This window comes from Camelina sativa, chromosome 4 (genome assembly GCF_030686135.1).
Source record: "Camelina sativa cultivar CO46 ecotype springtype chromosome 4, ASM3068613v1".
NCBI classification, from domain to species: domain Eukaryota; kingdom Viridiplantae; phylum Streptophyta; class Magnoliopsida; order Brassicales; family Brassicaceae; genus Camelina; species Camelina sativa.
In genome coordinates this window covers 2,576,936-2,600,033 of record NC_141883.1, presented here as the reverse complement: position 1 = coordinate 2,600,033, position 23,098 = coordinate 2,576,936, and the positions used below count along the sequence as shown (strand labels likewise).

The 23,098-nt window shown below is 37.4% G+C and overlaps 2 protein-coding genes and 1 pseudogene across 22 annotated transcripts; all 3 read right to left on the bottom strand.

The window, feature by feature from the left end:
- Window positions 1-71: 71 nt before the first annotated feature.
- LOC104783474 (agamous-like MADS-box protein AGL80) lies at window positions 72-981 on the bottom strand (annotated as a pseudogene).
- A 3,194-nt stretch (window positions 982-4,175) lies between these two features.
- LOC104779639 (protein SHORT ROOT IN SALT MEDIUM 1) lies at window positions 4,176-11,752 on the bottom strand. Of its 4 annotated transcripts, none has more exons than XM_087509785.1 (19): window positions 11,529-11,752; window positions 11,313-11,393; window positions 10,630-11,121; window positions 10,433-10,533; window positions 9,515-10,231; window positions 9,372-9,417; window positions 8,596-8,688; window positions 8,446-8,501; window positions 8,118-8,220; window positions 7,731-7,942; window positions 7,585-7,648; window positions 6,055-7,164; window positions 5,895-5,969; window positions 5,719-5,793; window positions 5,177-5,629; window positions 4,870-5,076; window positions 4,726-4,767; window positions 4,562-4,624; window positions 4,176-4,475 (listed from the first exon to the last, which is right to left on the bottom strand). In XM_087509785.1, exons 2-19 carry the CDS (start codon window positions 11,391-11,393, stop codon window positions 4,389-4,391), a joined length of 4,077 nt encoding a protein of 1,358 aa, XP_087365911.1. In that variant the 5' UTR covers window positions 11,529-11,752; the 3' UTR covers window positions 4,176-4,388. The 4 variants fall into 4 exon arrangements, with proteins under 4 accessions (XP_087365911.1, XP_087365912.1, XP_087365913.1 ...); XM_087509786.1 differs by having other exon boundaries at window positions 11,648-11,743; XM_087509787.1 differs by lacking the exons at window positions 9,372-9,417; window positions 9,515-10,231 and having other exon boundaries at window positions 11,529-11,729.
- A 197-nt stretch (window positions 11,753-11,949) lies between these two features.
- Window positions 11,950-22,336, bottom strand: LOC104779638 (uncharacterized). Of its 18 annotated transcripts, XR_015596445.1 has the most exons (19): window positions 21,375-22,336; window positions 21,012-21,288; window positions 20,724-20,909; window positions 20,043-20,189; window positions 19,136-19,600; window positions 16,513-19,038; window positions 16,255-16,424; window positions 16,013-16,168; window positions 15,429-15,517; window positions 15,038-15,222; window positions 14,624-14,934; window positions 14,146-14,450; window positions 13,998-14,067; window positions 13,648-13,775; window positions 13,306-13,517; window positions 13,121-13,210; window positions 12,952-13,033; window positions 12,694-12,761; window positions 11,950-12,361 (listed from the first exon to the last, which is right to left on the bottom strand). XR_015596445.1 is itself a non-coding variant. In XM_087509784.1 (12 exons), exons 1-11 carry the CDS (start codon window positions 22,124-22,126, stop codon window positions 14,153-14,155), a joined length of 5,529 nt encoding a protein of 1,842 aa, XP_087365910.1. In that variant the 5' UTR covers window positions 22,127-22,336; the 3' UTR covers window positions 13,862-14,067; window positions 14,146-14,152. The 18 variants fall into 18 exon arrangements, 2 of the variants coding, with proteins under 2 accessions (XP_087365910.1, XP_087365909.1); XR_015596448.1 differs by lacking the exon at window positions 15,038-15,222 and having other exon boundaries at window positions 15,277-15,517; window positions 16,255-16,438; XR_015596451.1 differs by lacking the exon at window positions 12,694-12,761 and having other exon boundaries at window positions 16,255-16,438.
- Between the last annotated feature and the right edge of the window lie 762 nt (window positions 22,337-23,098).

Here is a 23,098-nt window from a genome sequence, read left to right as displayed (position 1 = left end):
ACAATGCATAATCTAGGGTTTCCGGTCGGTAGTAACAATTGATGTAATCCATCAAATGAAAACTCATTTGTTCAGGATAGGTAGTCATCTGAGACCAATCATTCCTCTTGTTGACCCTGATTTTGACTCGGATTATCAATTCCATATTGAGGCACAATCGCCGGATACCATCATGTTGTTGATATTGATTATGACCAAGATGGTTAACATTTGCATTATGATCATAAACACCAACTGTATTTATCACTGGATAGTAATCTTGTTGGGCAGCAGCAGCAGAAATATTGTAACCGGAAAAAGTATTAACCTCCTCTGGTATCTGGATTGAAGAGATTATAGGCCTCAAAGGCCATAAATCATTAGTTACTTGAGGAGAGTTGGAAACATTGAGAGTTGGAAACATTGAAAGTTGGAAAGAATTGAGAATTCACTTCAACTGAAGATGTTGGTGCCATGACATTTGTAGCAGCTTCCGATGATTCACCATATTCAACATGAGATTGCCTTAGGATTTTATTTTTGTGGTGATAAAGTTCTTTAAGATACTGATCAATGTACTTACACAAATCTTCACGATGTCTGTTAGTCAGCTTAAATCTATCTGCCTTCCCACCAAGAAGTTCGAACATGGCCTCTTTCATCATCCTCTCCGCATTGTCCTTCATCTTTCTCTTGTTATTCCCCATAGCTTTTGATATGTTTTGTTTGAGAAAGCCTTCATGGTTCACCATTTTTTTCTCTTGCCTCATATCTGTCAGCATCTCAAACTTCTCCACGACGTTCTTTACTCCCAAGTTCGATGGCCAGGCCTCCGTAACTGAGTTGGATGGACTGTAAATCACAGTACATGCTTCGATTCCGCAGAGTACGAAAGCTCGTGGATCTTTTTCACGAAACCTTTCTTTCTCTTATTGAATGTTGCTTTTCTCAGTGAATCATTTTCAATGTAAGATAGGTTTAGCTTCTTTCTCATCACCATAATTGAAGAAAAAATATGTGTGTATATGAATTATGTTTTAGTGATCTTGTATGGTGTGTGTTGATTTATCAGAAGTTCGTTTATATAGAACAAATGATGAGCTGGCAAAATTTAATTATAAGGTATCACATTTAATTTTATAAAATTTATTAATTACATATTTGAAGTAAAAAAATCTTTAGGCATGCCATTTGGTTGGATACAGTAACAAATATTTATTGGTGAGATTTGTTGCTTAGACTACAAGATTAATTATCATTACAAACCATCATAAATGTTGTATTCACTGGTAAAATTCTGGCTATGAATGAGTAAATGAAAACACCAAAAGTTATCATTTTTATTTATGAAGATACATGGTAATTAAATTTGGTGAAAATGTTTTCTATATAAATTATAGTCAATTATTATTTTATTTTGAATAACAGCTAATATTTACACACATTTGGATATCATGAGTAACTTTAAAAAAAAAATATATTTCATACATTATTACAGTGCATCAGCATATTAAATACATAAAAATGATAGCTTTTAGTGTTATGATCACTCTATCACTTTATTTTTAGATATGATTTGTTAACACAAACGACGACTTTATAATATATCTGCATATATATTATGATCACATATCATTTTTTCTGTGTACCGCGGGTTAAAATTTAATAAGTTAACAAATCTATATATTAAACTTTACAGATATCCAAAATAAATTAAATAGCATATTAAATACATAACACATATATTAATTATACTAATAAGATAAATCTAAAATAAACTCAATCAACTTAAAATACTATCCAAAAATTTCAAAAACATTTACACCAGGCCGCAATGATTATCTAGTTTCTACTTCGTATTTACAATATTAGATGAGTACCCGCACTACGTGCGGGTTTGTTTATATATGTATATATACATTTATTGTAATACTTTATTTGTGCTTCTTATATTTTCATATTTGAAAGATTAAAAATTATATAGTAACAAACAAAACAAAGTTTTTTTGCTGAGGAGGTAAAGAATACTAAATTTTGATTAAAGCTAAATCTTATTGTAAAGTGATTTTTGTAGACGAACATTATTAGCATATTTTTTTAGGAAGTAAAATAATCATACCATTTGCACATTTGATTGGTAGATAAAAACATTTAAAAATCCTACAACTCTTGTCTAAAACTTAGGTGTTTAGATATATTTGTATTTAAGCTTCCCAACTAAATACCATGGGACTCTCAAATTCTCTTTTATCAAAAAGTTTTTCATACAGGTTGATTAATTTTTTAATGGTTATACTTAAGATAGACAACTTCCCTTCCTGCTAGCTATTCAATTTCTTGAATATAACTCTAGAATTTAATTTTTAATAAGAATTTCATTTAATTTCCATGTTCTTTTTTTCTCTGTATTTTCCTCAACCAACATGCTATCATTGATTTAACTATCTTTTATTCGATAGTGAACAAAACTCCGATCTTTTTCATATATAAATTTTTATTTCTCTAAGGATACACTTTCATGAATTTCTCTACAATATTAACCAAATTCCCAGTCACTGCTGCAACTCTTCAAATTGTTGAGAAAATTCTAATGCCTAAACCATATGTTCATGGTTTATCCTAAGAGAACGAAGCGAATATTTGGTTTTACTCTCGAAACATTTTTATCTTTTGGTGATGTATCTACTTACTTAAAGAAAACATCAACATATTCTAAACCTCTCTAGATTTCTTATATAAATATTGAATCTGTTTGTGATATGAAAAAAAGAATAAAAGTCATGAAAGATGTTTCAAATTCCTCTTTAATTTTAAATATGTTTGCTTTTAATTTGAGTTGACATGTGGCATTCTCTCCACTGCTGACGTGTCATTCATATGGAGAGAGTTGACCATCTTTTATAGTATAAATATATTTTTTATAAAATTATGAAACCTCGATTTTTTTTTTAACGTCTCTTACTAGATATCATAAATGGTTACATGGTCTTGAAATAAATAACTCCGTAAAAACATAGGAGGATAGAAATAAGTTCGAGTAGTTTCTTCTTGATAATGAGCTATCTTAGCCAACTTATCAGCAACCTGATTATACTCTCTCCGCACTAGGGAAAAAGATATATCAGTGAAAAGATCTGCCCAACTACGGATATCAATTAGGAGATTATCCATAGTTATACCTTCCATTAGATCGTCTAGAGCTTTGCAGTCTCCTTCAATTATCACCCTTCAGTATCCTCTACACCATGTTGTCTGAATAGCATGTAGTAGCGTTAGACCTTCTGTCTCTAGTGGATTAGATGCTTGTTGAAGTTTTGAGCTCCCGGATAAGAGATAAGTTCCTTTTTCATCACGGATTATCCAACCAACTCCAATGCTACCATTATGATATTGAAAACTTCCATCAAACTTTACCTTAACGAGGCCCGTTAGAGGTGGTTTCCATTGCAATGGATGAGGGGATGTATGTGGCGGAGAGTTGCAACGTGGTTGTTTTGCAGAAGATTGTGTCGCAGCCAGCCATTTATCAACATTGTCAGTAGCCTTAGTAAGGACCAACTCTGCTTCCCATCTTACTTTGTTAAAGATAAGATCATTCCTTGATTTCCATAATTGCCCGCCGATCAAAAAGGAAGATGACTTTTATCTTTATCTATCATAGAGTTGTGCATCATCAGTAACGCTTCAATATTATCTTCAAGAGATGATGAAAAAGTCTGGCTAGCAGGTAGATTTGACAATAGCCATATTGTTTTTTTGTTTTTTTATTTCATTATTATTTATATTTATTTTTTAATTAAAATATAAAATAAAAATTTATGTGGCATAATCTAATTTGTCTAGGTGACTTGTGGGATAAAGAGTTAAAATAAAGAAATTAGTTACTTTTGATTTTCTTTTTTTTTAACCAGTTACTTTTAAATTATAGAAAACAATGTATACACAACTTTAAACATATAATTTTTTTGTAATGAACTCGCAATATTATAATTATTACTTCTTCTGTATTATAAAGGATGATGTTTTAGTATTTTTTTTTTTGTATCACAAAGAATGATTTCATGTATATTTTTATCAATTAATGCTAAGAAATTGTAAATTTCAAAAATCATTAAATAAGAATTTAAAAATTTGATGAAATACTACTAATTAATAATTATAAAATATGTTAACATAAATAAATAATACACTTATTGTTAAACATTAAATGTTTTTTTTAATATATGTAAAAATCTTAAAACATCATGTATTCTACAGAGGGGGTAGTGAAAACAATTGGAATTTGTTGGTGGATCAAAACAGACCAAATAATGAAAAGCATTTCTCAGGAAATTCCAAAAGGAGACGAGACGAGAGAACATTATTAGCGTATGTTGTTTCTATAGAGACATTACTAGTGTATGTTGTTTCTATAGAGACAACCTAACAAGTTTATTGTATAAAATTCGATCATCTCTTCCAGTGCTGCTCTCTAACAAAGCGCTTTGCACAAGTTCCTGCAACATCATCACACATTGTTTAATATTACGATGATTCTATACAAAGTGATGACAACCGTATTTGAGAAATCTACAAGTTTTACCTTGACTTCACGGTGAGATAGAAACTTTCCCAAGCTGTGAATGGTCATCCTCATGTCTTCAACCTGAAAGAAAACAAACACAAACAGTATTTGCATACTCATCCTGAGAGATTTTGATATGATTTTATTATGTACAAGAAAAAAAAAACAATCTTCTTTCTTACCCTAACATAGCCTGCCTGGTTACGGTCAAAGAATCTGAAAGCCTGAGCCAGAAAAACAAATAAACAAAGCTTTTAGAACTAAAACAGCAATAAATAAATAAAACACAATATCTGATTTCTCAAGTTTTGAAGGGAGTATTTAACCTGTAACAGCTGTTTATCAACAGTTTCCTCTCTTTTTGGTGCATCAGACGTTCCTCCCTCTTGCCTCCCATGCTTATCAGTTCCAGACTTCGTCTTGATTTCAGTTTTTTCATCGATCCGACCTCTTTCTTCTTTTTTATCAGTTGCCACTTCAGTTATGGGATTGGCAACAGTACCACTAGTATTCTCAAGGTTTCCTTCTTTCTTCTGCGGCGAAACAAGAGACATGAAACAAAGTGAGAAGATTTATAAAGAATACAACTTGTTGGACTCAATTTGAAAAAATGCAAGTCAAATGTGTTCATACCTCTTCAGCAGGGTCTTCTTGCTCATAATTTGCAACGTCCATTTCCTCGCATTCTTCTGGATCTTCTTCTGGGTCTTCTTCAGGGTCTTCTTCAGGGTCTTCTTCAGGATCCTCCTCAGGATCTTCCTCTGGATCGTCATCATCATCCTGGTTATCCACTTCCTTATTAGATGTTTCATCCCCAGTAACTTCTTTACCGCCCACAGTTTCTTCAGTGTTGGCTACAGCTTCCTTATCTGAAATTTTCCGGCTACCGTCTACGATGTCCTTGCCTGAATTTTCTTTATCATCTTTCCCAGGAGCGGATTCGGGTATAACAGAGGTATCCTTATCTTTATGTTCAACTGTCTTTTGACGCTTATTTTGGGATTTTGCTTCATTTTGCTTGACAGACAACTCCTGCTGCTGCCTCTTCCGTTGATTTCTTTGTCTCAAAAATTTTACACGTAGTTTCTTGAAGGGAAAAACGAAAAAAAGACCGTATAAGAAAACAGTTCATGCGAGTCAAAAACAATAACGTCAAAGATCAATTATAAACAAACCTTAAGAAATTCAAAGATACGGGAACCCATTTGATACTGCAGCATCTCAAACAGCGATTCCGCAAACAATGAAAGCTGCAAGAACATAGAAGATAGTTTGATTAAAACTAAGTAGTTCAGAGGCAACAACAAAATGTGATACACAGAGTTCCAGTGGAAAAATGAAAACAACAAACCTCAAATGATGACTCATCAATGTCCTTGTCAGTGTAATCCAAGAGGGAATCCAAAGAGACCGACAGTGAACGCAACTGCAAAACAAAAATGGAAGAAGTTACGACCAATAATGTAGCCATTACCAAATGTTATGAAACCGCTTATATACTGTCCACCTACTTTGGAGTCTTTGTTACGTTTTGTCTGTAAAATAAATCCTGGCCGAGGAGGTTCCTCTGACTTTTTCCTGTCCTTCATTTGTATCCTGGACTCCTCTTTTCCACCTTTCTCTTTAATCTCTTTCTCAGTAATTTTTTCTTTAACCTTTTTCTCATCAGCATTATTCCTATCAATTTTTTTCCCCTCAGACTGAGTCTCTGAGTTGTTTTTCCTTTCATCCTTCTTGTCTTCACCTGTCTTAGTGTCTTTCTTATTTGCAGTAGAGGAACCCTCCTTTTTCTCAGTATCTGGAGATCCTGTATTCTGTTTTATTTTCACACTAGTGGAGGCATTCTTTTCTTTCACTGCTTCTAAAGATTCAGCCGTCGGTTTCATCTCCATACTACCTGAATCAGGGGTTTTCTTGCCTGCCTCCACTACCTTCTTCTCATCACTATCTCCTTCTTTCTTAAAATCACCGTCCATACTATTGTCTATTTCAGCGACCTTCCTTTTAGCCACCCTTTTGATGACTTTTTTCTTTACAATTGTCTTCGAAGGAGTTTGCTCACTAGCCTTAGCACTGGGATCTGAAGTATCTCCAGTTCCAGCTCCCGTCACAATTTCTGAGCCCTTCTCTTGACTTTGTGTGGGTCTCGCTACTACCTTTTTCACTATATTTTTGTTAGACGATATACCAATGGATTCTTCTTTAGGGACTGTGGTCTCCGATATGGCGACCTTTTCAGGAACTACCTTCTCATCCGACTTCTCACCTTTTTTAACAGTTCCTTTTCCATCGTTGACAGGCCTTTTAACAACTCTTTTAATGATCTTTTTCACGGTCTTTTTAGTTCCAGTCGTCTGAGTGCCAGAAGCGTCTCCTGGGGACTTTTTCTCTGCATCCTTGGTAACTTCAACAGTATCACTGCTGCCCTTTCCTGCAATGACATTTTTCTTAACCTCCTGAGAGAGTAGCCGATCTCTCTCAGTAAGAGCTTTCCTAAGTGCCAACCATTGGGTTCTCCATGCATCAGAGGAAGGAAGGCATTCTGATAAATCGGGGACATATAGTACGGTGATCTCTTTGTAGCTAAAACCCCCATCTGAACCAACCCTTTCATAATGTATCTGTAAATGCCACAAAAAAAAGTCAACGCAAATCTACTTAGATTTCCAAACAAACTAGTAAGCAGTATCGCTTTGTTCGCTTGTACGTATCTTAGTGCTACCATAAATAACAAAATGAAATTGCAGCAAAACAGGACACGAAAAAAAAATATTTGAAAAACATTCATGGAGAAAATCTCTAGATAAACCAATAGCAATAATGGTTGATGATCCACATATTTTATACTGTCAGAAAGAATCCATATATCAGGCAGTCCACTACTAAGCTTTATATCATCTTCAACGTCAGGTAGGAAATAAAAGATTGTAGGATATATATACACACTATCTTAGCTACAATACTCGAGTGTCATGTCCCCATACGTCCAATATCTCAAAGTCTTAAACCAAGACTCTTGGTCCAAGAGAAGGAAAACATACCTCGAGAAATGGATTCCAGTGACGGCAGTTGCTCAGATCAAGATTAAGCTTATCCTTTGTGTGTCTGCAAACTCAAAAGGTTTTTTAGTCTCAGACTAAGAACAAAAGGCAGCAAAGATGATAAATGAATAAGTGAAGAGACAAACCTCAGCATTGTCTGAATTAAGGAAGACTGGTCAACTGATGGGTCCATGCCATCTGTGGGATCCCAGGAACCACCAAACGCCATGAATGAATGATCCTTTTTAAGAACAGCAAATTTTAATATGTTGCACACGTGAGGTATACGGTCCTCAAATAATTTCTCTGAAGAAAGATCTTCCAGAGCAGTCCTGCTCAGCCCGCTCATCAAAACCATCTGAACAGTAAAGAAAACCCATAACACATCAGCAATTCTTTCAATATACTCAGAAACAATAGCAGCAATGATATATCATGCAAACATGACTATATAAGAAGATAGTAACGAGCAATGACATAATTAAAGAGACAATCTTTATCAATGAGAAAGAAATAGAAAAAAAAAAGCCAACCTTGGCATTCCAAACAGTTTTTCCTCCAGATTTCAAAGCTAAAGGCTTCGTCGAAGTACATTTCACATCAGCTCCACCATCTTCAATGTAATCATGCTCAAAACTGCCGTCCTCAACAAACAATGGTTAGGTTTGCAAAAACAATTAACTAGAATTTAAAGATAGTGTAACAAAAGTGAATCCACAAAATTTGAAAAATGTGTGCAACTCTAGTATAAGGTACAGTCAAGGGAAACAAAAACTCCAGATCAGATCTATTGAAACCGCGTAAGAAGGATTACAATCCTAAGGCAGACAAAAATTGTAAATAGGAAGCAGAATAATTCACCTCACAGCAGTATGCATAGAAAGTGTAAGCTTCTGTTTCGGCCAGTTCACAACAACCTTAAATATATAAATTTGAGGTTAACAATCATTCAGAACTCCACTCCGTATTAGATAATAATTGGGGGGAAGGATTAGATAGAAATACAGAAACCTTGGAAAACTCAGAAGGCACAAAAAGCCTGGGATATCTTTTATCTAATGTCAAGTAATCTCTCTCCATGTCAACCAATCGCGAGGATAAAACCTGCATACAGGTCGCATAATTTTCAAATAAAAAATACTGCACACTATGCTTAAGCACTGCATCACACATAAAGAGGGCAGGTAACTCTGCGGTTTTCTACATTTAATTCAATACGAAGTCCATAAGACAAAACTAGCAATCAGGCAAATTAACTGGAGACCACAAAAACCAGAAGCCATATAACAGGTTGCAATTGCCCTCCAAAAAACTACCAAACTCAGGAAACATAGATAGAGCAGTCTGATATATGTCAGACTAATTTCAAAAGCAGGTAAAATAATCCCCAGATGTGGCAAGAAGTCAGAAGCTTGGCCAGATAACACCCACAACGAGAGAAGGCCATAAAAGGAAGAGGAAGTATAACAGTCAGAAGCTTGGCCAAATAACACCCAAGTACAGGAAGACATCTGATGGAGAGAAAAGGAATGAGAAAGCTGAACTTGACAGAGTTTACATGAAAAAGAGGCAATGGTCGGGAAGTAGGATTTATCATGAATTTTTTTGTTGTCAATGATTGTATTGAGATGGCCAGGCTGATATAGTAATCCAGAAGGGACCAAGAGATGCCGAAGTCAATCAATAAGAAAACATGTAGAATGCAGGAGCTGATAGGAAGATGAGATAATACTGAGGAGCAGGTAAAAAACATCATTAGGTGAGGAATCTCTTGGAACACTTATTACCTTGCAGACATAATCTCTCCTTATTGGCTTAATCGGTGAATATCGCCTTCAGGTATAACAGAAATAAGGTTAGTGTCTGGTGCAGCAACAGAAAATGCCCTGTATTCCAGATGAAGAGCGTGACAGAGATAAAAAAATTAAACCTAATTGATGCTTCACGATGTTGTGCATCCCGTCGCAAAGTGGAACTACGTGCATCCCTAGAAATAGATTTAGGAACTGGAGTCCGCTCCTTAGTGTCCTTGGACGTAGCTCTTGCTGTTGGAGTTCGATCTCGTTTTATTTCGAGAGCACGTTTTCGCTCACGTTCTCTTTCTCCTTCCTTCTCTCGTAGCTCCGATATGCGTTCCCTTTCCCGGTCCTTAGCTCTTTGCCTGTCTCGTTCCCTCTGCCGCTCTCGTTCTCTATCACGTTCGCGTTCCCTCTCTCGCTCTCGCTCCTTATCTCTGGAGCGTAGATTCTCGCGACGACGCTCTTCTTCCCTTAGTTCAAACTCCCTGAGATAACTCGCCCGGTCATCTTTCCGGAGATCATCAACACGAGGACCACCACGAGCCAGTATGCCACCAGGGTAGTCCAGGTCAAGAGATGCTGCACTGTGGATACCTTTCCCAGTGCCATAATCCCTCCCTGGAGGTAAGCTAACGCCATAACCAGGATTTGAAGAATTCTCCGGATAAATATAGTCATCTAAATTTCGCCGAGGAACAGCTCCTAATAACGATGGGGTATGTTGGCTGGCATAAGAAGATGTGCCGCGTAAACCGTGAGGATCAGACTCCAACCTTCCTCCATAATGCATAGCTTCTTGATCAGAATGCCGTACAGTAGAACTTCGTTCTGTAAGATAATCGGCTTGTCTGCCAGAAATGTATGCTACTCAGTGCAGTAAGATATAACTTTCCTTCAAACGTTATTGCAAGTTTTGACAAAGTACAGTTGTTTTACAATAACAAAGGTCTTGAGAGAACAAATAACAGACGTAACCAAAAATGCAACAATTTGAACAAAAAAACATATGCTAGAAAGAAATCAGGTTACCGCTAATCATTGAAAAATACCTGACACCTCCATCAACAGAAGAGGTATGGAGCGACTGAATTTTTAATAATTGTTCTCCTCGGAGGAGAGATGCTTGATCAATGCGATCATACAAGTCAGTCTGCCAAAATCATAAAATTAATGCCAATTGTAACACCACGGAACAGAATTTAACCAAATTCAAGAGATTTTCAAATAAATGTGAGGGTGGGCGCACCTGACGACCAAAACCAGATGACTCAGCATATCGACTAGTTGGTTCATTTTGCAACTCCCTACCGACATAAGCGCTTGACCGTTCACCATACTGCCTTCTGTCAACCGGAATGTAACCAGACAGCTTATCAGAATACAAATCATCCGCCTTTTGACCATAAACATGACTCGAGGGGGACAAGTAGCTTCCAGAGGCAAATTTAGGCGAATCTGGTAAAGTAGGAACATATCCCGAGCGGCTATCCAAGACTGATGAACCTAAGCCATTGGTGCTTAAAGGCTGAGAGCTGCTAAGAGAAGATGATCCATAGGCAGAACCATACTGCGTTCCATAATGACTAGCAGATGTTGACAAATGCGATCTGTATCCACCAATGTCAGTTTCTTGAGCACCACCACCTGTAATTGAAGGATGGCGAGAACTACTCAAAGAAATCTGAGAGCCTCCTTCTGCACCACCACTGACTGAACTTCCAGGATAACCAGATCCAAGCTACATAATAATAATAACATAGCAATTAGCAATAAAATTCTACCCACTTAAAAAGCATAATGCACAACAATGGAGTTCAATGTAATTTCTTCAATCCAAGAAAATTAACAATTCCCAAATCAAATATGAAATTTCGTGAAATTAAACATCAGAAAGGTGGGATTTTGATTTCATGGAATTGATGATCTTACATTCTGACCATAACCAGACTGCGAGCCGTATTGCTGCTGTCCGTAGCCACTCCCTCTTGAAGAATACATATCTCTATGCATCTGATTCAATTTGTTATAAAAGTTAGTAAACCATTGCCTTAGATAGATAAATACAAAGAACGAACAATAACAAAAACCGATGGAAAAATATACGAGAATCCAAATACATGATTCGCTCAAGTGACGGGGGCTTACCTACAAGAAGATTGAAAAAAAAAAACGTGATTGACGGAGAAGGAAGATCCTAAGCAATTGAGAGATTTCAAGAAGAAAAAAGAAAACCCTAGAAATCACACAGATTGAGGAAGACGAACTTGAGACTCTGGATTGAGAGGATTAGTTTGGTGCGAAGACGAACTTAACAAGGGTTTCTTTTCTTTTGGTTATAGAACACGCATGCATTATCTTTTAATGGGCTTAGATTTTATGCTATAATCTTTAGCCTTTTTTAAATTCGTTATAGGCCCGTTCCTTTATATATAATATGCATATTTGTTTCCAATTAAGCATAACAAATTTAACTTGATAAGGGTTTGCATATTACTATTTACCTTTTTCTTTTAAAATTCTTCTATGTTTTTAATTCACATTTTACAATTATTTTCAAAACATTTAATTTGGAGGACTGGAAAATTAATCTCATACTGAAAATATTCTCTAATATTGATTTATGTAAAAATACTTCAATATAAATTTGAATGCCTTTTTACTCTTTCTGTATGATTCTATCTCAACTATTTCCTCATGTGCAGCCATTAGCCGAGGGTACTCATCTTTGAGTCGATCTACTAACTTCTGCAAGATTCAGTATCTGTCAAAGTCAAATATCGTCTTTGTTATCAAGCAAGTTACTTTGGCGCAGTTGGCGACTTCCTTCGCAGTCATGGCAGGAGAAGCGTCTTTTTGTCTCTTTAGAGTGGGTCGTACACGGTACATCTAATTGCATTCCCGCCTTGTGATTTTTGCAAAATCCTTGTAAGCTTCGAGTTTCTCTATATGGTGATCCGTGATCGTTTCTTCTTCCATAACTGCAACCAAAAAAAAAAAAAAGACAGAAACTGAATTTCCAATCTATGCTGGCACTTGAATTTAAAGTTGGCAGCACTAAAAAATGTTACTACCAGTGAATATGTTCATCAAGCTAAAATATAATTTAGACATGCCCAAAGAAAATCATGGTGTTCAAACTATTGTGCTTTCTAAACACATTTCAAGAGAACAAGAGAATTTATAAAATGAGGTTAACTTTACTGTCTAATATCTATGCAAAATTATCTTTTCCATGTATAAAAAATAGGGAAATGGATTATTTATTCAATCATACAGCAAGCATATCACATGAGCATATAATAGAGCATACCAGCCCAATAATATAATGTGATCTTGAAGTTTTGTCGTTCAAAGCAGTTTCACGTACTTGCCTTTGAGCTATAAGAATATCAAATGGAAAATCACATAGATGAATGTAAAAAATGACCAATATATCTCATGAACGAGACAATGAGTCATATTTCATTTTCATCAACACATTTTGAGGCTTTGCCAAACGTATGCACCTAGACTACTATCACCATCAAATGCATTAAAAAGTATCTTAACAAGTGATAGGAAGTATTACCTTCACAGTTGCCAATTAAATGCTGTAAATGTTGCCTGCTTTCTACCACGTCCTCCACCATATTTTCCAAAATGAATCCATTCTGCAAAATAGACAACATTCTCAAAGTTGCTGAGATTGTGTATGTCTATTTCAGCAATTAGCTTAGTGCTTCCGACCTTTTAAATACCTCTGAATCATCTACCAGTCCAAGGGGACCAGTATCAAGATTTAAAAGGTCAACCAGAGTCTCTTTATAGACAAAGCTCCTTTCTTGAGTCTGCATAGATTTTACAGGATTCATGGGCTTAGAAGAAGAACATATCACCTCTTAACAAGAGCACAGAAATAGGGACCTTCAAGTTGGTCACTCACTTCTTATATGCTCGTATATATCTTTAACAACACTTTCAGTAACCCCCATGTGCAACACTTTCTCTATTCTACTTTATTTACATCTTTTCTCAACTGCATAACCCTGCAACTAAACCTCAGTCTCCTCCTCACTCCGGGCTTGCGAGAAAACTCCAACAACTTCTTTTGATTTAGTTCACTCTGTTTACAGCAACTCGTAGCAGATCTACAATCTGAAAAATGATAAAAGTATATACCAAAACAAACTGTAAATCAGATATCTTAAGTTGCTCTGAACACCTAAAATAAAGTTACAATTTGAAGTTCTGTACGGCACAATGGGTCAACAAATTTAGTATATACCTGCGTGCACTTCCAACTTCCTGACTCCGATTGTAGAAAACTATACCCCATCTCATTACGCAGCTTCAGGTCGTGTATAACTGCGTCTTTACCAACCCTTTTACCTTGGTAAAGACGCCAACATGATTCTGAAATGAAAATAAACTTCTTTTTGTATGATATGAAGCAACTTTAGTTTTCATCTCTGCCTCCATAACAAGACCGACACAGCAGCTTTGACATACCCAAAAGATCACATACAACTTCTATATATTATGTATACACTGTTATGATACTTTGTACTTAAACAAAAGCATATACTCGATTAGGTACAGAAGATGTACAAAAAGGGTCTTATGCTTCCTACTTACAAGTATGCGGATCCGAAGCTCTTCTTCTGTCCTTATTGTTTTTACTTTCACCTACTCCCTTTCTATCCTTCTGCGCACAATAAATCAGTTTTCACTCTGCAAATCACCGAGAGGGCATGAGCACAGCATGTCGTTTCTTATTGTTTACCTTCTTCTTAATTATATTTCTGCATCTTGGTTTCTGGAGAATGTCTCGGATAAAGAATGAGTGCCAACGCTAAAGAGACCCCAAGACCAACCACTCCGCTAAAAGGCTGTAAAGGGCGGCTCCCTGCAATCCAAGCCGGAGAACTTGGGTTGTAGGTGAGGAATCCACCTGACTGTAGTAAAAAGCTTGTTGCTATGGTTCCTGCTCGCAACCCGATCGGAACAATCAGATTTCCTTGGCTTCTTGCACGAGCTCCAGCGAGCGCCAACGACAGAAGCCATAACCCTGGAATTGATCTCAGGGATCTGGAAAATTCGACAAGAAAACAAAAACAATCATTATATAGTTTGTACAGTTAGCATTACGCTACGGTACTCCTCATGAACAATAGTGGTGTACAATTGCAGTATGACATACACGTATATCCAGTTCATCCATGATCTATATAAACAATAATATACTTGGAAAAGATATATACCTTTGGAACAAGGCAAATATGAAACCAGTAATGATAATGCTTTGATGGTAGCCTAGATCTATAGCAATCTCATCAGGCATCCATGACCTGAAGAGTAACTCTTCCACAAGCACAACAAATGTCGCAGCTGTAATTCCCCTTACTATTAGCATAAGCAATTGCCCGCATCCCTTGAGACACTTCATGGCATCAAAAGGATGTGGAAAATATGGCGGTCGAGAAAAGATTGCAGCTCCTAATATTGCATTTACGAACTGTATTAATAGAACGACTGTCATGCCCCCTGCAAAGGCCTTCAAAAACACTTGAATCTGCAAGAAATCTTTATAGTATCATTTCTACTGTTTTAAAAGCATGAATGTATGGAACTGAAGAAAAGGAGAACATATGAAGTTAAGGGAAAAGGAAAATCACAACTACGCCATATATTTTTGCTGTTTGAAATTCAAACAGGTCCACCAAGATCTTTGTTGAAGCAAATTGGCATTTGTATTATTTCCTTGTTTTCGTATTTATGAGGGAAACTGATGCTAATGCGCTAATAAAGAAATCCAGAAGGCAGGATCACGGAGTATTAATGGCCAAGAAGTTTTCTCCAGCTGTGCAACGAAAACCAAACTATTTTAATCTCAGTGTTACGTTTAAGGTTTTACCTTTACTTTGACTGATGCCTTAAAATCAAGCCCATATTGCATGAATGGGTTTTCATACTTCCGTACTCTCTTTCCCCACAGCATGACAAGAATAAAAACAGCAACATAGAGGCCAACTACACTAGCTAATTCCGCCACTCTAGAGGGATTACTTGTAGACCAGCTCTGGAGGAGTGTTGGAAGCAATGGAATCACAACCGGTGACCATAAAACGAGCAACATCCCAATAAAGCCCACAGCCCTAATAAAAACAACAAAATAACGATACACACGAGAATCATTAGGACCAGCTGATATGAAGAAGAATCAAAGGACCCAACTTATGGTAAAATCACAAGAGTATGGAATCTTTCACTGTTATCCGAAGAGAATGTAACATTTTTAAACGAGGAATTTACTAGCAAACATGTATTGAAAACATAGCATATTTAAGAACGGGGGGGAATCACTCACAAACCTGTAGAGAAGAATAAAACGTTAGTTCTCCTGTTTGTCTTTAATTTTATGGGAATGGTTAACACACATCGATAGTTTAGCATTCATTATTTAAGACCCACGTAAACCACAAAAAACAAAATTTAGTAAAAACATTCTGCCAACGGTAGTAAAAAAATAACAGAATACAAATATGAGCATCCACATTTTATATTGATAAGAGACTACTTCAAAACCAACCACATAAGTTCCACGATACTGGAAAGAATCAACAAAGATGCTTAGAGAGAAAGCAGCTTACCTCTTGAGCAAGGGCCACTCATCCATACGCAAAAATTGGATTAGCTTATCAGTTAAACTCATAGCACCACGAAGGCCACCCCAGAGCAGAGCAAGTTTGCCAACTAACTTCAATATGCCACCCCTTTGACCCAAATCTGCCAACATTGCCACAATCCTGTTCACATGAAAACCAAGGGCTTTTAGATCAAGAAGAATCTTAAGGCACTGAAATAGAGGAATTGACTTATCTACTTTTAATACCTATCCTGATCCACTTCGCCAGTTTCCTTTGTTGGAACTGCAGGACCAGCTATGGACATGGCTTTCTCAGCAAAACTTGCCACCATATTGCTCTGATCGAGCTTTCCCGATTCTTTATGTTGACTATCTTTCTCCGATGATTTTGACATGAATCCACCTCTTTGTGGATCCTGTGCAGGAGACACTAATTACAAGGACGAACATATATTTATGATCTTTTGCTTAAATATTTATCTGAATGCTAATGTTAAACAATACCTCGTCTTGAGCCAGCATCGCAGATGCACCCAAAGCAGCTGTTACAGCACCAACCATGACACCCTCATTGTTAATACTTTGCAGGCCAGATTCCACCATTTCTCCAATGGTCGAGTTGTTTTGTTTGCTCTCCTTGCTCACTTTGCTTGGCACAACACTCGTTGTTGCCCCACTGTTAATATTTTGCAGGGCAGATTCCACCATTTCTCCAATGGTCGAGTTGTTTTGCTGGGTCTCCTTGCTCACTTTGTCTGGCAGAACCCTCTTCGCTGCACCATTGTTCTCGTACTTTTGTGTTCTACCCGGGACAATATCTCTCTTAGCACTGTTGGTTGTTGTAGACACATCGAAATATTTTCTCAAAGCAGCTAAAACAGAGCCAACAACAACACCAATAGGCAGTACTTGTCTGAGAAAATGCGCCTCCTGGACAGCAGATGCAATTGCCCTAATGATAGCGTCCCCATGAAGTTTACCTACTTTTCCAGAAGGGCCATTGGAAGTTTTGCTATTCCTTATGAAAGTCCAAGTAGGCTCTGCATATACAACAGAATAAGAAAATGTCTTTGCCACCATTCTTATATCCTTACTGAGTTGAGACTTAATTTGTCTCATGCCAGCTGAACCCATCCTGCGTTGAACTTCTACGTTCAAAGAGTCCGATACAATAACTTTAATGAGGTGCTCTAATTCCTCACATCCTTCGTCTAATTTGTGAGGACCATCATTTTGATTGTCCGTTGCATCATGCATTTCGGAGAGCTCCGACTCTTGTCCATGGTTCAATATCATATATGCAGGCTCAATGACGTTGTCTTCATTACCTACACTAAGGGAATGAACCTGAACATTTTCGTGCGTATCTCTGCTGGCTGCTGCATTGTCGGCAAGGTTACCCAAGTATTCTGGTTGTTGATCTAGGAGCTTCCATTTACCTGCCTCTGGATAATAGTCATTATCCAAGTGTTCTGGTTGTTGATCAAGGAGTTTCCATTCACCTTCCTCTGGATAATAGTCAAGCATGAGAGCAGTGGTTGTATCTAAGTCTAACTGCTTTGCAATCTTTTCTTTTGAAAGTTTCTCCCCACGGTATCCACGGTATCCATCATGAGAAGAATTTTCGACAGAATCTGTATTTCTTTCAGGTAGAACCTTTGGTGAATGCTTACCATTCACAAATTCATCTCTGCCCAAATCTTTTTCAATCATTTCCCCTGTTACCTTATCACTTTCAGAACTTTTTTCTGTTTCATTCACAATGCATGCAGGATCATGTGAGTTTTCAGAGGGCATAAGGCTCTCGGTTTCTCTCTTGTCGAGAATTTCCTCTTCAGATGGAGACATTGCCTCATTAGTGATATTCTTCTCATCGTTGAGAGTCTTCGTATCCTTGAGATTCTTCTCATCACTTACCTCATTTCCTTCTTTATTTTCTTCATCCAGCTGAGAAATCATGTTTTCGAGCACACCGAAAACACTATTGACAGCTACCTGAGTTTCATCATCCATCCCCGTCAATGCTTCAAATGCGTGGGAAACATTAAATTTGGACTGATTTGGTTCCTGAATTGCTGGCTTAGTTTGGTCTGATACAGGCTGCATAATTTTGGTTTCTTTGCTCTGATCATCACTTATGTCTTTCTCTACAGGCTGTGAAGCAGAAGATTTTCCAGCATCTCCTTCATTGTCGGTAGATGTCACCTTGTCTTGATCTGTGGCAGACTGTTTTTCGTTATCATTATTTTTATTAGTTTCCTCCTTTCTTTGTTGTTGAGATAGTACAGCAGCTTGGTCCACTTTGTCCCCATCACTAGTTATATCGTCTACACCAACTGGCGGTGGGTTGATACTATCATTCTTTGTATCTGAAGCCTTCTCGAAAGCATCAGCTACACTGGATTTTTCATCAGCAATTGGTGCTCCTTTCTCATCGTGTTTCTTAGTTTCTACCTGTCTTTGAACCGTAACTACTCCAGAACCTTGCTCCACTTTGTCATCATTACTAGTGACATCCTCTGTGCCGATTGGCCCCTGGTTAACACTATCACTCTTTGCTTCGGAAGCATTCTCAGAACCATCAGCTGCACTGTTCTTTTCATTGGTATATGACTCGTGATTTCCAAGACTATCATCTTGATCACTGTCAACAGGTTGGGACTTTCCAGAATCACCGTCTTTCTGGGAAACCTCGGTAGGGGAATGCTCTAGTTCTATTCCACCTGGAGAATTGTCCGAGCCAGTAATGGTGTCGTCTGAGCCACTCACCAAATCATCGCTCTTATCTATCGGATCGGGAGAATGAGAATCCTTTTGATCTATGGCACTTGATGTTTCTTTCTTTGCTTCCTCCGCTTTTTTCAATCCTGGTGATATCCTAGGAAGCTTCAGCTTTTCAAGATTTAATTTAGTGCCACCTGACTGCAAGATCCCAGTTACAGCTGTTGTAATCTTCCCACGAACGTCTTCTGGCACGGCATCTTGCAATGCTGTTAGAACTGTCTCTCCTCGACCAACAGCATCCATAACCTAAACATTTACTGAATAATTGTCAAGCAATTGTCAATGCAGCGACAACAGTAAAACTTGTTAATATTATTTTTACTTTTGATACGTTGGGTGTTACCTTTTTCTTCTCTTCATCTTTTAGGGTGCCAGGCATGGTTACATCCAGCATGTTGACAACCACTTCTGCAGTCTGCAACACCTGACCTCTTTCACTTTCTTCTACGTTAGACTCATTATCTTCGATTGATTCAACTTCAACAAGACTGCTTGTTGAAACTCTACTATTTTCTGTTTCATCAGATCCATTATCGACTTTAACATTCTTTTCTAAATCTGTTCCAGTCGACAAATTTGAGTTTGGGGTGATGTCACTGTCTTCAAGTGTTTCCTTGAAAGGATCTACATCGTAACCATTCACCGTCTTTTTATGGGCTGCCTGTACGAGCTTCTTGGCCCCGATACTTTTTTCAGGTGCTCTGGCTTCCGAAAAAACTAAGCCCTTTGAAGGGTTAACAGTAACATCCACGTCTTTCAAAAGTGGATGACGACCTTTCAGAAGCGCAAGTTCTACAGCTGTCAACCACTGCATGGCCAACATAGAAAAATCAATCTCTCAGACATAAAAAGAACATAACAGGACAGTCAACTAGGAATTAAAGAAAATAAAACCTATTCATGTGAAAGAGAATGACTTGCATATTATTTGCATCTTAACCAGTAAAAAAACCAGATGTTTATACTAACAGTCTGTCTAACGTAGAGAAATTATCAATTACAAACAACATGATCGTAATAGTGAGCATCTTGGATATAGAGGGTATCATGCCTGCCTTTTATTATTCAGTAGTAACAGAAGAAAAATAATCAAAATTATACAAGTTGGTGTATCTGTCGGAGAAGCATTATGTTCCACCAAGATGGATTGACTATAAACCACTGATTTCAATATAATATGTCAAGTATAATTCATAACATTTGTGAGTATGTGTGACTATGCAAGAGAGAAATATAGGGAGAGAAGTTGCCTCAATCGCAAGGTCCTGGCACCAAGACACGGCCACTGTACGTCCATCGATCAGATCTGGTGAAGACGAGCACAGAAGCAGACTTGTGTATGGATTTTCAGCTATTGAACTCCGTGGTATTGTATAAGGTGGTACCACATTGTCATTCTGACAAATACACACAACTTACAGAGTCAAAATATGTACAACACAGTTCACAAAAGTCATTCAAGAGACCAGTATTAGACTATCTAAATAAAATTTACACGTAAAATGAAAACTGATTTAAAAATTGAAACCTGATTTAAGTTTACAAATGTAACTTATGAGTACCTATGTCAAAGGAGATAACCGCATATTGATCCCTTTTAAGGAAATTTTTAAGCATGTTTATCCTAAGGATCAAGATCCTATTTTGTATCAATGCCAACATCACCCTAAAATAATGCCATCACAGCAGCTAGTAACTCATTCAACATTATTCTCAGATTACTTCATGATCCGTGCAGCATAAAATCTCCTTTGACATAAAATGTCCAATAGTTATATTATAGAATTCCTTAACTAAATTACACATACCTCTAAATATGAATTTTTTACTATAATGATACCAGAAAATATAGCACTTCTGAATTGGAGATTAAATCAGGTCAAATAGAGAGGTATAACCTTAAAAGATAACTGCATAGCCAGAATATTCACCTGTATAAAGAGGACAGGAACTTTTATTTCCCCAATCACATCTCTGGTTGCACAACTGGAATAGAAATCTTCTATACTCTCGCAACCATATGTCACCATGGACAAGGCTTTATCAAATTCGCGAACTGATTTTGAAGACAAAGCCTTTCCAACATCAAAGGCTTTTGCTCTGCCTTGGAAAAGCTCCTAGAACGTGAAACCATATGCATAGCCCAGTCAGTATAAGAAGAGCTCACTCTAAACGAGTTCATAAATCATTATGTAGCTTTACTAAGAGCAATACCCAACCTTATTTGCCAGCAATATCTCAACTAATCCACCTGTAATTTGTTGATCCAAACTAGTAGAATAAGGAGATGTTCGTGTGATCTCCTCAAGGTCAAAGGGATTATCAATGCATACAGCAGCTGTAAGAGGTGATCTTTCCCCAGCTTCTGCCAGGTACTTTGTCAACATATTTGCACCATACCCTCGCCCCACAGCCGTAAGTGTCGTCCATGGCCTTGTCTTGGTTAAGAATCGCAAAGCTGTGGATACATCATCACTGTCACCAGCTGTAAACAACCTACAATTGCAAAAAATCCATCTGATCAAATAGACTCACAAAGCACACAAGAGATAAGGAACCCTTAAGAGAATCTACTAGCTCACCGAGGTGTAGTGAGAGGCGAACCAGCACAACCTCTAGGGTTCATGACCACAGGAAACAATCCCCGCCTCAGAGCTTCGCATACAAAAGATCGAACGCCTTCATCCATACTGCCTTGCGGCGTTCCAGGTATAAAAATCACCGTCGTATCCATCCCACGCTCCTCCTTAATGTCCAAATTAGCCGGCCAATCAAGGGATACAACGCCACCGTCCTCAGTAGTGATACAAACCCTCTGATACTCCAACGGAGTCTTCTCATCCGGAGACGATACAGTAATCTTCCCGGTATCCGAAGTAACGAAATGCCTCTCATCAGTCACGAGTCTGTCGCTTAAACTCTCAGAAGAGTCATCAAAGGAGAACAAAGAGGAGCAACGGAGAAGAACAAATCTGTTAAACGGCGTAGGAGTCGTGAGAAGAATCCATTCCCCAGCAACAACGTCATCATCAACGATTGATGATCTTCTTCCAAACAACCTCGACGATAGAAAAACGGCAAAGCCGGAAGCGAATCCGGCGACGGATGGAGCAAAGGAATCGAGAGGAACGCTGCCATCGAAAGGAGGAGGGAGAATTGAGGAATTTACGCGAAACGAACTCCGAGTCTGTTGTTTGAAACGAGCTCGCTTCCTGTGAAACACACCGAAGCCGTATGAGCTACGGCGGAGCATAAACGGAGAGGCGTTTGGTATAGGTATGGCGGTTGTTGTTGTTGCTGAGTGAAATTGAAGAAAATTGGAAGACGAGTACATCTTTGATTCGTCCAAGATGAATCATCCGAGTTTGTGAAGAAGAAGAAGAAGAAGAAGAAGATGAAGAAGAAGAAGAAAGAAGAAACTCTCAGAAGAATTGAGATTTGAAATTTTTATTTTTATTTTTTTGGTGCTTCTCAATTTGTTCATGTCTTTATTGTGGTCTATATAATTCCCTATTTCTTAAACCATTTCTTAGATAAATACACTATTTTTTTCTACGTTAATGGCGCACTTTTTTAGATCACTCTAACCAAGATTATGCTTTATTATATACATTAACAAAAGTTTCTATTTCGAATGCTGCACTTAAGGGATACAGACAACATGTCCTAAGTTCAAGAATTGAGATAGCAACCAAAGATGGTTAGAAAGGAATTTGAGATATGCAGACATTTGACTTGGTGCTCTGCATAAGTGATAGTTGAAATATGAGCAACTTCTTACTGTTCAAAAAATAACTTCTTTGTTTCTTATGACTCAAATTTCTTGTGATGGCAAAGTCTCAAGAAAGGAAGAAGTGAACAAGATCGTCTAGCATGTCTTTTTGAAACAAGTCTGGGATTAGAATGTTAAACCATACATTTAAAAATCAACACAGACTGGTTGTGGTGTGGAGCCAGCCAAGTAAGAAAGCTGAGTGAAGGATCATAGAATAACAAAGTTCCCAAATTCAACGATTATTATTATGCCAAGATGAACGACTTTGTAATACATAATACTAAATCAGCGGTTCAAGCGGTGGTTGATCGCACTATCAGACATCGTCTCCTCTCCATTTCAGGATCGACGACTTCCTCGTCCTCGCTCTTAGCCGGTTATTTTGCTTGTATAAGCTTTCCCTTTTAATTTGTTACTAGGTAACAACCCGCACTATATGCGGAATAAATCGACTCAAATAAAATTATTCCAAGTAAAATTATTATTTAAAATTTAAGGTGTCATAATAATAATTTTACACATTATTTTTTT